Below are 19,379 nucleotides of genomic sequence, written 5' to 3'. Positions count from 1 at the left end.
CCAGAGTTTAGTTTAGGGTCCGTGACAGAAGTTGTAGGGTACTGATCTTTAACAGACATCTACACCTGAGTTCACAGGCGCTTTATTTTTTCTTCTTCTTCTTTCTAATTATGTTTCTATACCTTCCCCGCTGGAACTAACTGGGGGTCAAATCTACGACCTCATCTCGGCACCGGAGCACCTAGTCGCTGAGCTATAGACGGGTAATTCATAATCCACGTAATCTACAATATTTGTTAAAGTTTCTAACTCATGGTGCACTATATTCATTGAAGCTGTTTTCAGGCAGGCGTCCCGGAATGCCTGTAAATTGTCCGAATTACCGGGCGCGCTACACATTGGCGCCTTCCTACGCAGCCTTGCGGCATATTCTTACGTCCTAGTTTCCTCTTTGAATGAAGTGACGAAATACAAAACAGGGTGAAAGGTTCCGTTACCCGTGGCGTGGCTTCGAAACGTTTGACAAAGATTTGATTGCGGGCTCAAACTTAAGCGCAGCGTCACATCACGTTATCACCTGCATTACATGTGTTCACAAACCCATCGTTGCGAGTAGCGGCACCAACGGAAAACCGTCTCTAGAAGAACCGGCTTCGAAGCACTGCAATAAATAACCGTCTTCGCAGGTTCCGCGTGTCGCACCTACCAGTTACACACGCGAGGTGCGGCGACGCCGGCGCATGAGCTGTTATTTCTGGCTCATTGAAAAGCTTACGGGGCCGGGAGGCGACCTGCACCCATAAATGCAGGGGCGGAGACATCCTCCGATGGTCCATTGTTCGGAACAGAATGAACTCGCCGCGCTATTTGTATCGTCGAACCCAACTCGTACGTAGCTCTCATTTCAACGCGCCCTTTGTCTCCCGTGAATGGGGCTTTGCCGCGCTCGTGTTCCTGCGTGACACGCCGCGACGTTCGCAACGCTCACTTGTAGGACAGGAAGGGTCGCTTGACAAAAGATTGTGACAGGACATACGTGACGCGATATTATGGGTGAAGGAAAAGAAAGAAACGTTAGAAAGGAAGCGGAGGTCGAGCGTGTGCGTACAAAAGTATAAAAGTATAAAAAAAAATAAAAACGATGTGCGAAAAATAAAGAAGCATAAATCAAGCCGAATACATGCTGCGTATGAAAAGTGTCTCGTCTTTCTGTCTTCTCCTCTTTCCTCCAGTTTACCGAATTCGCCATCCCAATCGTCGGGCTTATGACAAACCTGGGCCCCCAAAAAGCTACCGCCACCCTCTCCTGTTTTCCTTAAAGCCTTTCTCACTTCAGAATCAGTTTGCCGCTCACCTGGCAGCAGTGCAGTCACTTCACCCTCGTTTCCCTGTCTGTCTGTGTCCTCCGATGCAGGAGAGGTGAACAGCGCCTTCATGGCGGACAACCAGTCGACGGCGTCGCGCAAGTCCATGAACCTGCAGCCCGTGATGCTGATGCCGCAGCCCGGTGGAGGACTGGCACCGCCGCAACACGACGCAGACAGGTTCTCCGAGTACTCGCACCGGACGACGCGCTCCAAGGGCGGCCAAGCCGCCGCTCCAAACTATCGCTCCGAGTACTCCACGTCCATGCACAACTTCCAGCTGTGAGGAGCGTGTGCTTGCCGAAGACGCGCGTCACGCCCACGTCGGTGACGGCGAAGTGTAACTGGCGGGCAGCAAGTGGGAATCCACTGAGCTTGAAGAGGAGGAACTAGGCGGCACAAGAACTACTGTATAAGTGAATAACGGCGGTTTGCGGTAACCGCTGGTAAGGATGCCTGTTTAACAACGGTATTATTCGGGGCCTTCCTGCACGAGGCAACGCCATCACCAGGAGTAACATGTTCTAGCAGTAAGCCGTCAGGTGATACGCACCGACTGCCTTGCAAATGTGCTGTGCGCTTCTGTTCAGCAACCGATTTGCGCTTTGATGCCTTCTGCTTCTGTCGACACTTCTCGGACCCGTCAAAACGAGATCGCCGAGTAAAAAATAAAAGTAAAACAAAACCTTTCTGCGGCCCCAATCTGTTAAGCAGCAGAAGACGGCTCTGTCCTTGTGGCAGCGTGACGACAGTAGCTTCGGCGTCGACATGCTCATCGGCAGAAGCGAAGGAATCACTGCGCCATGTGTGCTGTCAGGCTGCGAGCCTCCTTCGTCATGCTTGGCTATTTCTTACCGGTTACCCGGGAGCCGCGTCGCTGACTCAGCAAAAGAGAAGGCCCAATCCTGGTGGCAGGATGGCAGCCGCAGCTTCGTCATCGACGTGCGCATCGATAGCGGCGGAAAGAGAAATGCTGTGTCGTGCGTCGAATCATGCCGCGACCCTCTTTCGACATGCTTTGCCATCTCGCAGAAGTCGCTGACTCAGCGAAAAGACGGCCCTGTCCTGAAACCAGCGTGACGACAGCAGCTTCGGCGATGACTTGTGCATGGGGCCGCAGCGGCGAAAGAATCGCTGCGTCATGCGTGGTGTTAGACGGCGAGTCTCCTTTGGTGTGCTTGGCGATTCCTCGCCGTTCGACCGCAAGCCCCTTCACTGACTCAGCACTATGCACGATTGTGGTTCCGCTTATGTCTTGATTCCTTCCTCGCCCCAAGTGTGTGTTGATTGTTGTGTGGGAGAAACTGCAGACCGCGAGTTTCCACGTGCGCGTTGTCTGGCCACCCTGCCTCAGAACTGAAAGAAAATGAGGTCTGGTAGTAGGAACTCGTACTGACTGCCCATTCGCCCGGCATATTTGTGTTTTCTCGGTTTTTCAGCGCTGCAGAGTAACATGGAGAATGAATTTTAGAACACAAGCAAGAGGAGCGGCGCTCGCTCGCAATCCACTAACCGTTGGATTGGCCCGTGGCGACGGAAGCCGCTGGCAGCAATGATATTGTGGAAGTAACGGCCTGAGATGTACTTTTATAAAGCGTTCAACTAGGCGTTTTGAGAAAAAAAAATACGCAAGCTATAAAGAAAGAGCAAGAACTCGGACAATGTTGAGTTGTGTATGCGTTGACTGCTATACTACTGGAAGTAGAAGAGCGACGGAAAATTAGGCGAAGTTGCGTTGTTATGGAATCCATAGGTCTCGGTAAAGGCTGCGAACTTATAAAGCCGAATGTGAACATGTTTGATTTTAGAGCCGTGATTCGCTGTACATAAAAGCGAAAAACAAGACTGACCGTTAACCTGAGTCTGTTCGAAGAACGAAAAAGAGGAAAAAGAAAACCGTATTCTAATTTAGTGTGGTCACAATGGTAACAGCCTCACTGCAGTATGTCACTAGCGTAGAGGAAACCCATACTCAGCCAAAAAGTCTCATGTGTACTTCAATCTCAGTTCAGAAATAGTAGGAGATGCTTAATTATAAGAATGAACAACGCATAGAACCCCCATACAGGCGCTTTAGCTCTGCTTTCTTATTATTTTTGACCATATTCGCAATGCGCAGCGGCATCATCTAAACGGTAAACTATAAGCTATAAACCCTGCGGCGACTTGTGACGACAAGCACTGAAATCGCTAATTCTCAGACATCGAGTTTAGCAGTTCTCGTGAAGCTTCCCATACTTCAACGAAAACGGAAAGGTGTGGGTCGAAAAGTAAGAAGTGGCGAAGGAAAGAAGCCATCTCGCTAGCGTCTCAGCAGCGAGCAACGACCGCCCTAGAACGATTCTCGGAGCAGCATCTAAACTCTGGAGAATCGCGCACACTAGTAGCGACGTTTCCGGACGCTAATTGATCTTCGAGGTTAAACAAACTCGTGTGCAGTCGTTGACAGCGTTCGCAAACCAACCCGCAAGCGACACGACCTTGTCACCAGTCTCTGTCACAGGGCTTGTGGAGCATGCCTGCCACTTCAAAGCTCGCGAAATTGACAAGGACTATAGGACTCTCGAACTGTGCGGTTTCGGGACGACATCCACAAAAGATTGTTGGTAGCAGCACCTTCGGCCTTCAATCGAAATGTGTATCGAGTGCTCACCCTAAGCAAACCCTGTATTCCATGTAGGCTGAGTTGAGAATTTGTGGGAAAGTGTCTCGCGCTATTTACGCGTGTTCCGAAAAACCTTTGCCGTCGGGTGTAAGCTCCACAGTGGCCCCAATACGCGGCCCGACGTCGTATCCGGTCACTCGTGCACTGACTTGACGCGTACGCTAGGTCACAGCAACTGCGAACGGTTGTACGACTGTCTCGCAAAAGGCCCGAGACGCAAGCGAATGGGAAACGTCGGAAGCAAACGCATTGGTGAGAAGCATGCGAGTCATAGATCGTTGTGTACCTCAACTTTTGTACACGCCTCTTCCTGCAAACACGATTGTTTGGACTCCAATATACAGCGTTTCTTGTGTAGTTTCGTTTTCTAGCATTCTTTATAGCCGAGCCCGCGTGCACAAGCGGCGTTTTCTTTTTCTTTTTTCTTTTTGAAAACTTTATGTGTTTTACTACAACGACACGTCATTAGTGTTCACAGCGCGCTCGACTCTAATGTGCCCTGATCTGTACTTTGTGAACACAGAATCCTGCTGTCTTGTTCAGGGAAAGCTGAACTTCCATGCTTAGACTTGTCACATACGTAAGACAGGGATGTTAAAAAATTTAACTAGTATATTTTCGTGTTTGTGTGAGCGTGTGTGCGAGTATGCTTGAGCGTTGATGCTGCTGAAGTATACTTAAGAGACACTGATGTCCAGAATTTATTGTTTCATGTTTAAATGACACAAATTAGCACATACTGCAAGGCCTCTTACGCTCATACGCCCTAATTCTTGTTTCCGTCCAGCACCGTTGGAAGCTGTAGAAAGCGCTAGCTCAACTTTAGGCACTTGAATAGGTTTAACTGAGAAACAATATTAATGTATAGTGATGCTACATTCATGCCTATTTTAATGCTACATCGAAATAAAAAAAGCAAAACGCCACAGATACGGTCAGTGAGATGCAATTAGCTACGCAAACATCTCAACAGTCACAAAAAAAAAGTAGATCAAATCGTATATGTATACATCCTCCGCACTGGAAGTATGTAGTCTGCAGCTGCGGACAAGTTCCAACACGCTTATTTATTGCAGACATGAAAATATTTGTAAGCACAGCCTGTATCCAAGTATGAATCAAGCTGAGCTCTTGTGAGTGTTACAAAACGTGGTCGAAAAAAAGAAGGTTTAAAGCAGTACACCGTCGTGAAGCGCTTAACTGCGTTATACTTTTTTTTTTCTTGATTGCCAGAAAGTTCATGTCTATTGCGGCAATCCATGCAGTGAAGTCATGATACCTCACTTTTTTTTTTTTTTTTACTGATACTGGAACGTTGATTTACGTTAATAGTGCTGTCCTCGCTTTCCTTTCTATATAGTTTTTTTCTTCTCTTCATACGTTCTTTTTTTTTTCGTTCTTTCTCGGCTTGGTGTAGCTGAGCGCACATGTGTGTGGATACCTCCTTATTTCCGGTTACGTCTACCTTCTTAAGCAAGTATGAGTGCATCTTCTTGAGTATCTGTCCACTGTAAAATACCACATCACATTGTTGAACCGAAAACTTCATCGCGAGGCCACGACAAGAGCACAACACCGAGAATATAAGTTTTGCCAAACTTGAGTATATATATAAATGAAACAGTGTGAACTCGGCGTGAACTGGTGCATTGCATAACTTATATGTCCAAATATGTGGCGTCTCACAGCGGCCGGTTTAGCTTCAATGCATTTGTGCCAGCCTGTGTGAACGAGGGGAGAAAAGGCTTCGATCGTTCCAAGAGTAGAAGCTCGTCGACGAGCGTGTTGGCGGAAATGTGTAAACCAACGTGGCCAAAGAATTGCGCTACGCAGTAGGTGTGTACGCCCCAAGCGTGTTAACCACTTGCTTTATGTGGGTGCTGCGTAGACCTTTATGAACGGTGAAAGAAGAAAAAGAATGAAAACGAGTAAACACCTTGTATAACTCGACAAAACACACACATGCGGAAGATATACGGAGAGAGGTATGAGACAAAGACTGTTGTCGATACCCCAACAGGTGTATTTCTGGAGAAAATGTGAATTAACAGTGACGTGAGTGTGCGATTGTGCTTTTTGTTTATCTGTATACTAATGTACTTCTGCGCTGTGTCCCTCGAATTAATAAAGTGATCTTGTAGAGTGGAGGTCTTTGGGATTGTTTGTTTGCGTTTTGCAGCGTGGAGTCTGTCAGTCTCAAATTGCAAGCAGCTTTTTTTTTCTTCTTTGTTGCGCTTTCTGTAAATTGGTGCACAGTGAACAATGTTCCCGCTCAATACGACGGCACGGAAAGAGCGAATCCATATTTTGTCGCCGATTGACGTTCTGGATTCTTGCAGTAAGTTTAGCGCGAAGCAAACAGCTACACGTACAAACAAAACACTGGACGAACGGTAAACTTGTTGTTCGTGTGGTCGTATAGTTTGCGCCTGACTTAATGTAAACAAACAAGCGCCAACCAGCGAGAACTACAAGTTTCTGCTGATGCATTGGAGTGCAGTGAAAACCGAAGGTCGTGTCTCCTATGCAAGAACGAAAGTCCTCAAAAGAAGAACCCGGAAATCTACGTGCTGCTTTCAATTCTTCTATGTCTCATGTTAAACTTGCAATCTTTCTTCTTTTTTCATCCAACTTTGCCCAGCTTCACAGTTTTAGTTTAGAGTGTCAGAGTCAACAGTGCGAAAACCAATGCGAATTCAACGATAATTCAAAGGGAAGTCAATACAATCCAAATACAAAATAAAATCCAACACAAGTGACCCTCTCGTTCATGCTGCTGTGAAAAGCAAAATCTCCACCTGTGTCGTTGGACATACAAGGCGGGCATCTTCTGTCCATGTCGTGGCATGGTTTAGAGTGATACAAACTTCAACAATAACAATTTAAACGATAAGCTGAAAATGTTAGCCTGTGTATTCTGTTTTATCCAGACAACCTAACCACAGAACTATTTTTCGTTTGAGATATCGCCTAAATTAGGCATCTTGTGGGCAGCGCACGCGACGACGCCCCAAAATATGGAGTCACCTAATCATGCATTTTGGAAGCAACGGCGACCTAGGCAGAACTGACAGATAGCCGACGATTGGCAATGAGTTGGCCGCCTATTTTTGCCGTCAGCCACATGTCGGCAATAGCGGGGCCCACTCGATAGTCAACTACACTTTCGCCAATTTCCTACCAGGCCAACGAGACTCCAGAGTTGTAGTAACGCCGAGTCACCATATACGACCGACGCAGCGCACTCACCGCACGTGGTACAAATTAATGAGTCGAAATATCGGTTTTCGCCGGAGAGAAACACGTTTCCTGTGACATCTAAATTACAACCGCACGCTACCAGCTCCGCAGCTCAAGCGTGCGCGATATCGGAAGTAAATATTTTCAGTCGACGTCAAAAAATTTTGATTCGTCAACCGCATTACCCGGGGAGCTGCGATGGTTAGAGAAATAGGGGATCTACAAACTTGCTTTCTGCAGTGACTTTCTCTATGGCATTGGTGATTACAACATAGTGAGCCTGTTGCTGCCGGCGTGCGTTTATACGACCCGTCTGTCAAATCGGCGAGATTATATTTGTCCCCGAGAGGGAGGAGGAAGTCGCCTGGAGGTGAAGAAGGGAACCGCCGCGTTCGCGGCCATTCTGCTTGTGCTTCGACGCCGCGGGGCTTGCTGTGTATGTTCGCGGCGTCTCTTTTTTGCATGTGTTGTTTACCGGACTAAGTCTAATTTTGATACATCAGGAGTCTACTGAACTTCTCATATTATTAAGTTATTCATATTACCTTACCGGCGCCAGAGGAGCATTCAGTAGCGGAGGTGTGTGTGTGTGTGTGTGTGTGTGTGTTGGTTGGTTGGGAGGGGGAGGAGGCATTATAGTAAGACAACAATAAAGGCATAAAAAGGATCGAATAAGAAATAATAATACAAGTGCGAAATTGTTAACGCAAGGCAAAGATACAAATTATGCATCGGAGAGAAAAATAACAGTGCACGTCCGCTGGCGTTATGCGTCCATCTTATGGCGGGCGGAGGCATAGAGACCGCGGCTCAGAGTTTGTGAGTTTACCACACAAGAAATAATAAATGCGCCTGCCGTGTGTACGCCCACTATAGAACTAATTGCCTGTCGAAACGAAGTGTCCAAATCTACCCGAAAGCTCTTTCTTTCAATTTTGGATCTGCCGTAGGCCAAGTCGGAGACTTCCTATAACCTTTGCCGGGAAATGCAAGGCGCAATGTCGACCAGGTCGCCCATATAGTAGCTGCCACAACGTATGTACCCTGTAGCAGTCAGCTGCCTACTTAAGCCTAGTGTCCATTCCCACGCTCGGCACAACCAATAGTTGGATAACCACGATGCACCCGACGATGGTTGGGCCAGAAGAGTATTCCCCATTGGGGAATAGTGCTAAGTATAGCTGGATCTGTCGGAAACTCGTGCTATCATTGTGGCTTGTGTCTCACAATTATCGATAAGAACAAGACCAACCTTGCATCTAGGGGGAGGGGGTGGGGTTGAGGCTGATAAAAGAAAGTTCGGCAGATTCAACTGCAGTTGACATCTTCGTAATGCGAAGGATTACAAGCGTCTCAGCATGGTGCACAGACGCGAGAAATTCTTAAGGATCTTCTATATTCCGCTTGTCGACGCACACGTCTATGGCGTAATATTTGCAGCATTGGGTTGCTGTGCTATAGAGGTTCTCTGTCCGAATCCCGCCGTGGGACAATATATATGTATTGTTACGCGTGGAAAGACACAGACAAAAGAGTCTATTTACACTGTATTTAATCAGAAGCCACACCGCCAGGCAGATACACGCTTGCGCCAAGAGCACAGACACCTCATCGTCTTTTTCGCGGCCGCTCATCTCTTGAGCATCTGTTCATGGTATCGTAATACTACCTCCCAGGCGGCAAAAGCACCGTCCCGGTTTTGTTAAAGACCTAAGGCGCATAGAGAGATGTAGGACTTAAGTCTGGCGACGTGGACAATGTCACTGCTGGCTGTCACAGCGGAGGACGTAGTAGGAGTGGCTAGAATGAGTTTTCATAGGTGACATCGGTCACGTGGCGAAGCACGCGATATGGGCCTGCAAGTTTTCCGGGCGAAAAATGGACATCACAGTGACGGCGATCACGATATATATATATATATATATATATATATATATATATATATATATATTGTAACAGGCACATTTGTCTCAGCAACGTGGGCACGGCGTCTGGAAAAGGGCCATAACACAAGGCAGCCGCAGCCCGAAAGACCGACAGAGCGAGAAACACACGAACGTCAACTTGCTCCTCCGTGCCGGCACAGAAATGGCGCTGAAGTGCTCCGGTACAATATATATAGCACATTCAAATTGTTACGGCTTAGAGAATACTTCGCATTAAAAGATTCCGCGAACAGAACAACATGCACCGGCTTACGATTCTTGCCTGCGGAGTCTCTCATCGCAGTACCGCAATAATGCCTATGAGGGACGCTAAAAGTGGGCCCACGCCGTCATCCATATCTTCGTGACTAGAATGGCTGGTTGGCGAGTAGTCAGAGTTCGCGAAGTCGGAGGAAGAATAAAGAGAGTTATTCACCTCTCCACGTGAAGTTGAGCAACAGAGATACTTATGGGGCTCACGCATAGAGAAATCTATGGCTCACGTATTTACATATTATAACAGAGCACAGCTATCTGCACGATCAACGATTTACTCGCCTACATGATTGTTGCAGCCCACTACGTGCTAAGTCGAAGCACATCCTGAACACACAAGATGTCCCGTATATAAATCGTCGGTACTCCACAGATCCATAGCAGGGATACCAATGGCGTCATGTACGTCAAGTCTGGTTATCCGAAACCGCTCTTCTCTCCGCTTCCGTGCCGAAAAAACGCAACCACACGCGCGTCTTGGTTTTTTCGCGCAGTGTTGAAAGGGAGAACACAATGCTCATTATCCCAGTGGTAAGAGGAAAGCGGTCAACAACATAACAGGCGCGAGCAGCACCTCTCCCAGTAATCACAGCTTGGCTCGCTGAATAGGTTGGCCTGAATCACCAATTGCTTAATATTAGCTGGCTTGGGCTGCTTGTCGACATTGGACGATCCCACTTTAGCAAGCCTTTTAAAGAGCGTTAGCTTTTCTCAGCTCTTTTCTCAGTTTCGCGCCGTTCGCAGTGAGAGAGGCACCAGAAGGTGCTTCATTCCACTCATGAGAGAGGAGTGTCCGGTGACGTGACGCGAAGCCCGGTTTCCTCTGACACTACCACATATGGTGCTGCCCTCCACTCATCACGGCTGGCGAAAGCAACCGATTGCGCCCCCGCAGTATAGTGGGTAGCTTTTCTTTTCCGCCTAGCGGTCATGCCTCGCCTTTCCCTTCGCGAGTCGGCGGCGGCGCGGCCGCTTACATTTGCTGCAGGTCTCGGAAGGGGAATACCACAATGGCGGCGCAGGCCAGTCGCTTGACTCGGTCTTGACCACTTGGCAATAAGGGCGCGTCCTCCGGCTGGAATACCGTACATTTCAGCGTTTCAACGATCATGCTGGCTAGGAGGTTGATGCAATGTCGTTCTTGTCGTTATATGTATTACAATGACGCCTGCATCTGCTCTTCGGCTAATTTGTATATTGCCATCGGAAGGTTCTGAAATAATTTAGCGCCACTCAATTCTATTCTAGCACCAGATCAACTATTCTTGTCGTTCTTAATAGCAGCCAGTACGTGCGTTGCAGTCCCCGGCTGCTTCCCACGGAATTAAAATGTTGCAGACACCTTGATGGATAATAGCAGAAGCCATGGAATAATATAGAAGGCCGCGAAAATGGAATTATATAGAACGTCACGGGAAACCGCTTGTCGGTGACCTTCTTCGTGTCGGCCGTCTGCGCTGTTACAATGTAGAATAATATTGCTGATAACGCACAAACAAAGATACACTTTTCAACCGTGCACCTACTTTCTTTTATAGGACAGAAAGACTGATTTTCTTTCTTTTATTACGAAAGCAATTATATGGACACTCCAGGCGCTTTTCCACCATCGTCGCCGGCGTCGCCGTGATGTTCTGTACAAATTCCAAGCGCGATAACATCGTGGCCGCGCGCTGCATGCTGTGAGTGCGAGTGAAAACGTGCGAGTGCGAGCGGAGAAGGATGGTGGCTCGACGTCGCGCGCGCAAGGGAGGAAGGCAGGGTGGAAAGTGCCGTCTGCCATCGCGCGCAAGGCAGCAAGGGGGCTGCCTTGCTCCGGCGCGGCTGAGCGCGGCCGCGCGGACCGTATCTGGAAAACGACCTGCGATGGGTACAGAGTCTAGGTGCACCGAGGGCTGATAGCTTCGTGTGCGCTGTGTTCTCACCCCTTATTTCACGCTGAAGCGAGAGTCAGCGCGAAGGTCAATTCGCTCACTGCTGCTGCCGCTCTCCCTCATGCCAGTGTATTGACAACGAATGTCAGCGGTCATCGAGTGTGATGTGCTATGTTTGCCTGTGCACGCGTGACCTCATGCTTGTTAATTTAGTTAGTAATCGAATGTTTACAACGTTATAAGGCCGATAAAGTTACTATCCTTGTTTCGAATAGCTGTCTAATCATTTGCTATCGCAATCGATGCTTCGCCTTTCGGGCGAAGCTGAAACTTTATATTGTTGTGATGCCGTCATTGCCATAATGACATAGTGATGATGATGATTCTAATAATGGCGGCTACCCACTTTTTTTCTAAGCTGCGACAGAAGTAAAGCGCTCGAAACTCCGCTTTCCCTGTTTCTCTGTCCATTTTGATACGCTGGCGACAACCATTGTCATTAACATTATGTCGCCGTCAGGCTACCTCTTCAACTCTAGCTTCACCACCGGCACAGGGTGAATATATATATATATATATATATATATAAGAACTCGCCTGCAACCATGACCATTAGGATTCCAACTTATCGCACAGCAGCTATATGCATTTGGGAGTCGGACACGCTATCCACAGTGATCTACGCATACTTTTTTTCCTTTCATTTATTTATCTAAGGCACAAATGACTCTTTCGAAAGCGGTGGCGTTCGCAACAACGTCTTATTAAAGTGTTGTAACTGCTCTCCGTCTGCTAAACAAAGTATCGCAATTTATTATAAGTGAAACAACTACAAAACTTTTTGAAGCAATGCAGAAACAAAATGGGTAATGCAAGCTTTGTTTTCGCTTTCGGGGTGGAAGCCTACATGACAACTCTCTATTTTTGCTCGTAGTCTGTATTTTAATGTTTTTGGCAGTCTAAAGATGTAGCGGTTTTACAACCAGTGGGTTATTGCTTGCAAAGAGCGCTTTTATTTTTTCACAACTTGATTTTTTTTTTTGGCAATCATTTATTTAAGGTTTTCGGGAAGCTACTCATGCAGCAACAGCTCTTTCTTAAAAAGCTTGTTTGCAAACATCCGTTATCATCACTGGCCGCTGCCACATCTTCGACTACTACAGTGCACACTCACACTACGGATAGTTTACTTCGCACGTGCGGCTCGTTATGTCTAACAAGAAGTCTGACTCCTCGGATCGTATAACTTAATGCATTACCACGTGTGCAGCAGGCTTTCCCCTTCACGTGTTGCAAGAGTGTAACAAGCTGCCGAATTTTGTTAACTGGCCGATCTCGAAAAAATATGTTCCAACTACAAAAGAAAAAGAAAAGGAACGTGACAGACACAGGAGATGCCACTCACAGCAAAATATAAAGGTCGCGCAATAATAACATATACAGACTGTCTGGGGCACTTCAATCCAGGACAGAAGTTGTTTTTACTACTATCCCACATGCGCACGTGCAGCTTCTCGTAGAGAATCCGTGCAATCGCTGAACTGAGGCGACAGTGGATGCTGTTTTTAGTGCACAAAACGAATATATTTGACTGTTTCTTCCACGCAAATTCTATCGCGTCGCCCTCACCCAGTTGCCTTGCATTGTAGTTCGAGAACACAAGGCCCCGCATAGCGTTGTACGTTTGCAGTTTGCATAGGACCCGTCAGTTACCAATTTCACTTGTTTTTAGGGCACACACGGAAAAGGGCGCCTGCGTGGTTCCTCGTTTGAGTGCCGGCAGCCAAACTGAGCAGCTCGCCGTGTTGTACATCATGCCACGTCAGAGGCGCGCCAACGGAAGATGGCGTCACTGTATGTCCTCAGACAACACGAAGGGGCCTCATTACTGAACCCTACAGATATGCGTTTACTGTATCTGAGCTGTATGGACCTACAAGCACAACAGGATATAATTCGTAAAATTTCCGTCACCCGTAATGCAATCGTCCGAAATGGCGCCGAGAACTTCGAAGCGACATCAGCTACATGCTTTCCCGGCAGCCTCCGTAATTACCCAAATAATCCGCGTGGCTTTTCCTGTAGTTTCTCTTTAGTATGTTGCACTACTGGAAGCTGAAGATAACAATGGCAATCCATTTGGATGGCAGTGAGTGTCCATTTCCCTAATAGAGCCATTGCAGAGTGTCAAATGTTTTCAAATTTATTATCTTAAATAACCCTGCTCTTGCTATGCGTGGGAAACCAAGGAGGGGAAAACAGAAATCATGGAAGAAGGAACCTTCCTCCAAGCTTCCGTGCCACGGTCAGCCCAGCTGCGTTATTGAAAGTGTGCCGGAAGTCACGTGTCTATTTTTTTTTTTTTGCCACTAGAAATAACCTAAAAATGCAATGTCTGGCCTGACCTCTAGATTCGATGTATGAACATGTAGATTAGGACAACCAGCACTGACGAACTCATCCTATGAACCGCAAGCGTTGATGTCGGCTGAATTCCTAAATCGTTACTTCGTTCATTCCTATGAGCGAAAAAAGGGGAAATCACGGAAAAAAGAAAATTAACATGGCAGGAATCTTATATGTTTCCAAAAAAAAATGGCATAATTTCCCCGCAGTGAAGCATCTTGTGTACTTCAGTGAACCACAATAATAGCGGCAAAGGCAAGCCTGATATGAAGTAGGGTTCCACAGTCAACGTGGACATGCTGCACAGTGAAGCATCTTCTGTGCTGCTTAATGTTTAAAGTGTACAAATTAAAGTGTATGGGTTAATTACGACCTTCCCAGTAAATAAGTTAATCAAGCGCGCTAGACAAGGCGCAGCAAATCAACGGCCAGGTACTCCATTTGTCGCCTTGAGGTACCGTGGAAGAGCTAGTGTGACTTTCTGGACTGATGCTTCTGTGGGGCCAGGATCTCAAAACATCTGGGTGTCTTCTGCGACGTGCAACGAGCATGAAAGAAGTCCGCGAATAGACGCAAAGTTGCCGCGCGACTGGACGCTGGAGGCACTTTGCGTGTATTCGCTGGCTTATTTCACGCTCGACAGTGGCAGTGACACGAACTGTATTAGAGTGTCCTTAGGAACTCGGTTTAGGGGAACCGAAGGCTCCCCGATCAAGTTGGTGGCTCCGCCCACGACGGAGAAATACTTTTATGTAGCACATATTGAGCAGCAGAAAGCTGTATCGGGAGTTTTTCATAATGCTCTGCAATTTTCTCAGTGACACTTCTAATTCAAGTATAATATTTGAGAAGTTGATCAAATAATTACGACTGTAATTAGCAATGGAATGCAAAAATTAATCTGAGTATCTACAAGCGACGGTAAACAGCATTACCTTGGTTGTGTCCAGCTCCGTGACATTTGCATATTTTTAAAACTTGGTGAATGGTAGTTGCGACACACTATGCATGCTTCCCTTTCCCCCACCCCCATCCCACAAAAAAGAAAGAAAATTGGTGTACGATCGAGGAGGCGTTCCCAGCCCTCTCACTACCTGGCTCCCTGCCCTCTGTCAAGTGCGTGGCCACTCTGCCTGGCTACGCCACTGCTGAGAGCTGTCTGTGTGATAGTTCAGTATACTTTTAAAAAACATTGTTAAAAGATCTCACTGTACCTCACATTAGCAGCGCGTGTCCAAGCTATGTGAGCCATTCATAAGCGCAAGGCTTATTGGACAGCGCAGTAAAACCTGCAGTGAGCCCCTCTTTGTTCTAGTGACTGAAAAGCGTCAAGTTGTTGCTCGGGCCTGTCGGGGTGACGTCCATAGCACAAAGAACCAGCGTCTGGGTAGAAGTAACCGCATGCAGAAACACGCGCTCTGTAAAAATAATAATTGAGGCGTGCTGCCATCTGCCGAAAAGGAGAGAAACAGCGCGCATAGCTTCTCGATTGGCTTAGCGCGTTTCGTATGCTAGTCTCGGAGGCCGACAAGAGCATCACTTTGCTTTGCCGCACGGCCACCGGTGTCGCTAGAATATGAAGTAGTAAAGTTTCCGTCGGCGCGTTCAGGTGGCGCCGCCATTCTTCTCGCGCGAAAAGTGATGCGAAGCAAGTTCCAAAAATGCTTCTCTGCGGCATTTTTGGAACTTGCTTCGCATCACTTTTCGCGCGAGAAGAATGGCGGCGCCACCTGAACGCGCCGACGGAAACTTTACTACTTCATATTCTAGCGACACCGGTGGCCGTGCGGCAAAGCAAAGTGATGCTCTTGTCGGCCTCCGAGACTAGCATACGAAACGCGCTAAGCCAATCGAGAAGCTATGCGCGCTGTTTCTCTCCTTTTCGGCAGATGGCAGCACGCCTCAATTATTATTTTTACAGAGCGCGTGTTTCTGCATGCGGTTACTTCTACCCAGACGCTGGTTCTTTGTGCTTCTCTGCGGCAGGGGAGAACGACGACGAAGAAGAAGCGCTCGTCCCTAGTCAGAGCTCGGCTCCGTGATTGCTAGCCAATTACGCAGTGCTAATTACCTCGTACCAAAGTTTTGCTTGCACCAATGTGTCCGTGAAGGCGAGCGGCATCGACCGATACCAGCTGACCCCAGAGGTGCGTTTTTCTTTGCCACATTTGGTGACTGCATCTACTGCCGCCGTGCGGAGGATTGTTAGGCTTAGGCGTGTTCCGCGGACACTCGGCCCAACAACACCGTCGCACCGACAGCGGCCTGCCGTACATCCCGGCGGCTGCCGCTCGTCAGCTCCGAGATGGCGGCGCCCTCTGAAACAACAATGATCGTGGACAATCACACGTGCGTTCAAGTTCAGGGAACAGAGATCTCACCCGAGGAATACCACAGCGACGCCGGATGGACGCTCGCGGGGGAACGCATGTCGAGGCTGCGCCAGCGGACCCCCGCCAGCGGCAAGCCCGACGGACCCGCCGGGAGTCAAACAAGCACGAGGTCAAAATTCTACAAGAACGCCAGAGCCTCGGCCATCAAGGCAGCACGCATGCCAGCCATGCCACTAGAAGAAACCAAGATAGTTGTCAGACCCAGAGGGGGACTGGACATCGTCAAGACCGGCACCACCACCGTCGCTGCGGCCATACTCACTGCGGCCAAGATCACGAGCGAGGAAAGCGCCGCGGACACCATCTGCCCCAACACACAACAGAACATCATGGTCGTAAGTACACCGAACGAAGACAACGCGGCAAGGTACGCTAAAATCCAGGAGATATTCATTCAAGGCAAACCCTACGAGGTCAGCGCATATCGCACGGCACCTCACGACACCGTGAAGGGCGTCATCAGAGGCATCCCCATCGACGCGAGCGCCGAAGAGCTAGATAGAAAGATCGTCAACGAGAGGAACCCGCTAGCAGTGGCCTCAAAAAGGATTGGAAACACGACCACTGCGATTGTGGTGTTCCAGGGGCCCAAGGTACCGAACTTTGTCCGATACGGAGTCACCCTGATACCGTGCCGCCTCTACAAGAAACAAATCGACGTCTGCCAGCAGTGCGGCCGAGTGGGACACCGCAAGGACGTTTGCCCGACCCCCACAATCAAGACGTGCCTGGCCTGCGGACTCGCGAACCCTACAGAAGACCATCGCTGTACCCCAAAATGTCAGTTGTGCGGAGGCGAACACCCGACCGGAGGCCGAACGTGCAAGGCGAAATACAAGGTCCCCTACGTAGTGCGCAAGCGACAATGGGAGCGCCGACAGGCCGAACGCCAGCTGCTGTCGGAGAGCGATTTCCCGCCACTCGACAAGCCGCCAGCTGCGCGAAAGTCGAGGACCCCATCGGAAAACCGCGCGCCCAAATCCAGAGACAGCAGTTGTTGCAAGAGAAGCCTCAGCAGGAAAACGTCACCATCACGTGAGCGAGTGAGCTGGGTCGACGCAGCGAAAGGAAACAACATAAGGAACGCGCAGAAAATCACCGACACCACGAAGAAAGAAGATATTAATAAGGTCCGGGAGGCAAATGAGCTCCTAAGACAAGAAAACGCGGCGTTGCGAGCGACCATCAACAACCTCACGAAAGAGATCGCCGAGATTCGTCAGTTGCTGCTAGGCAACGACGAGCCTCTACAGAGACCCACGCCAAGCACAAGCAAGGCCGAGGAAACGACAACGAACATCCCGGAGAAAGCCATAGAGGAACCGGCACCGAAGAAGCGAGCCATCGAGGCCACGCGCACGCAAACAGAAAACGATCGCATCGACAGCCTCGAAGCGAAATTCGAAGCGACATTCAGCAAACTTGAACGGCTAATCACGACAAACATCGCAGCAGTGACAGCACTGAAACAATCAATGGAGACCTACCAAGCCGATAACACTAACAGATTCGCCTACATCGAAAGGACCCTACAGCCGATGGTAGGCCACCCGACGTTTGCGCCCCTCTTCGCGCATCATCCACCCAACCAGGGAGCCCCGTACACGCCAACGCAATCATGGCCGCCAACGCAACACCAGCAACAGCAGGTGTAACCGCGTGGCAGTGGAACTGTCGCGGCTTCGGAAGGAAGAAGGCAGTCATCCAACAGCACATCGTTCATGCCGCGCACAAGCCAGACGTTATACTACTACAAGAAACACTAACCGACGCACCGTCCCTCCCCGGCTACAGGGTGCAGAAGGGACCACCCGACGGCAGAGGCCTGTGCACCCTGGTCAGGAAGGGACTCACGTTCGTCGAACATGAGTTGCAAAGCAATAACAAGATCGAGCACACACTCACCGAAATCATCCCGGGCAAGAAGAGGAAAGGAAGCATATTTCTGCTCAACGTCTACAGCAACCCATCTCAGAGAAAACAGAGATTCAAAACATTACTGCACAGAGCCAGCACCGCAGCGGGCCGCAACACGCTGATCGCGTGCGGAGACTTCAACGCGATGAACCCTGCCTGGGGCTACAACAAGTACACAGCAAAGGGCCGCGACCTGTACCAAGACGCCACGGAACTCGACTTCACCCTCATCACGGACCCGACACATCCGACGAGAATTGGTAACTCCGTGTCCCGGGACACCACTCCGGACCTCACGTTCGTCAAGAACGACATCCGGGGCGCGATCACCTGGAGAAACACTGGGATCGACCTAGGCAGCGACCACACCATCGTGGAAATCGGCATACCGGAACACAACGACACCAGCGTCAAAACTCACAGATGGATAGACTGGGATGCCTTTCGAGACGCCAGAAGCCAGAAGAGCGACGGTGACGACGAGATCGAAGACATCGACTCGTGGACGGCCGAAATCACCAAGAGCGTACGCGACGCGACCAAAGAGATTGAAACGGGCGCGGAGATCGACAAAGTAGACAGCCGGCTTGCGCATCTCATCGAGGCCAAACAGTCGATACTCAATCGCTGGAAGAAACAACGGCTTAACCGCAGACTGCGAAAGAAGGTGGCGGACCTGAACCGAGCGATCGAGGATCACTGCCGCGCTCTCTGCATGCAACAGTGGAACGAGATCTGCAACGCGGCAGACGGGCAGATGCATAGCGGGAAGACGTGGAACCTACTGCGGCACCTGCTCGACGAAACGAAGACCAAGTCGCACCAAAGGGACAGACTCGCCAGGCTCATACATCGGGCGGTCTCAGCACACGGCGTCGATGAAGTCACCAGGCGCATTAACGACAAATACCTGCCGACTACACCTACCGAACAACACGCACCGTACAGCGGCCTGCCTAACGCGAAGCTGGATCGTGACATCGACGTCGAGGAGGTACGCGCGGCCCTGCACGACCTCAACAGCCGGTCGGCAGCCGGCCCGGACCTCGTCACGAACAAGGCGCTCAAGAACCTCGATGACGGCTCGATTGAAAAGCTCGCAAAATACTACAACAAGTGCTGGAGAGCGGGCGCGCTGCCAAAGCTGTGGAAGACAGCCAAGACCATCCTGATCCCCAAGCCGGGGAAGCCGCCGGACACGGATAACCTCCGGCCCATCTCGCTCACGTCCTGCGTGGGCAAGGTGCTGGAGCACGTCCTGCTCAACAGGTGGCAAGACTACCTGGAACGAGAAGGGCTGTACCCGGCCACTTTGATCGGCTTCAGACAGCATCTCAGCACGCAGGACGCGATGCTGCAGCTCAAACACCAAATCATCG

General features: G+C 49.4%; 2 protein-coding genes across 2 annotated transcripts in view; both read left to right on the top strand.

Moving 5' to 3' along the window:
- Positions 1-6,116, top strand: part of Tmhs (Tetraspan membrane protein in hair cell stereocilia) — a 138,203-nt gene extending 132,087 nt beyond the window's left edge. Inside the window, exon 3 of the mRNA XM_050170797.3 lies at positions 1,355-6,116. Within this exon, the coding sequence (XP_050026754.1) occupies positions 1,355-1,590 (236 nt within the window). The 3' untranslated portion in view covers positions 1,591-6,116. The remainder of the gene's footprint in view (positions 1-1,354) is intronic.
- A 9,879-nt stretch (positions 6,117-15,995) lies between these two features.
- On the top strand, positions 15,996-17,816 carry LOC126522119 (uncharacterized). Its single transcript, XM_050170901.2, has one exon. The coding sequence runs from the start codon at positions 15,996-15,998 to the stop codon at positions 17,736-17,738; it is 1,743 nt and encodes a 580-aa protein (XP_050026858.2). The 3' UTR covers positions 17,739-17,816.
- The last annotated feature ends 1,563 nt before the right edge of the window (positions 17,817-19,379 follow it).

The sequence above is a fragment of the Dermacentor andersoni genome, chromosome 6, assembly GCF_023375885.2.
Source record: "Dermacentor andersoni chromosome 6, qqDerAnde1_hic_scaffold, whole genome shotgun sequence".
Classification (NCBI taxonomy): domain Eukaryota; kingdom Metazoa; phylum Arthropoda; class Arachnida; order Ixodida; family Ixodidae; genus Dermacentor; species Dermacentor andersoni.
Note: the sequence above shows the minus strand (reverse complement) of the source record. Positions and strands in the feature narration are given on the sequence as shown.

Bases quoted from the DNA above. Each gene is read 5' to 3' on its own strand.
- LOC126522119 (XM_050170901.2), top strand. From the start codon at position 15,996: ATGGCGGCGCCCTCTGAAACAACAATGATCGTGGACAATCACACGTGC.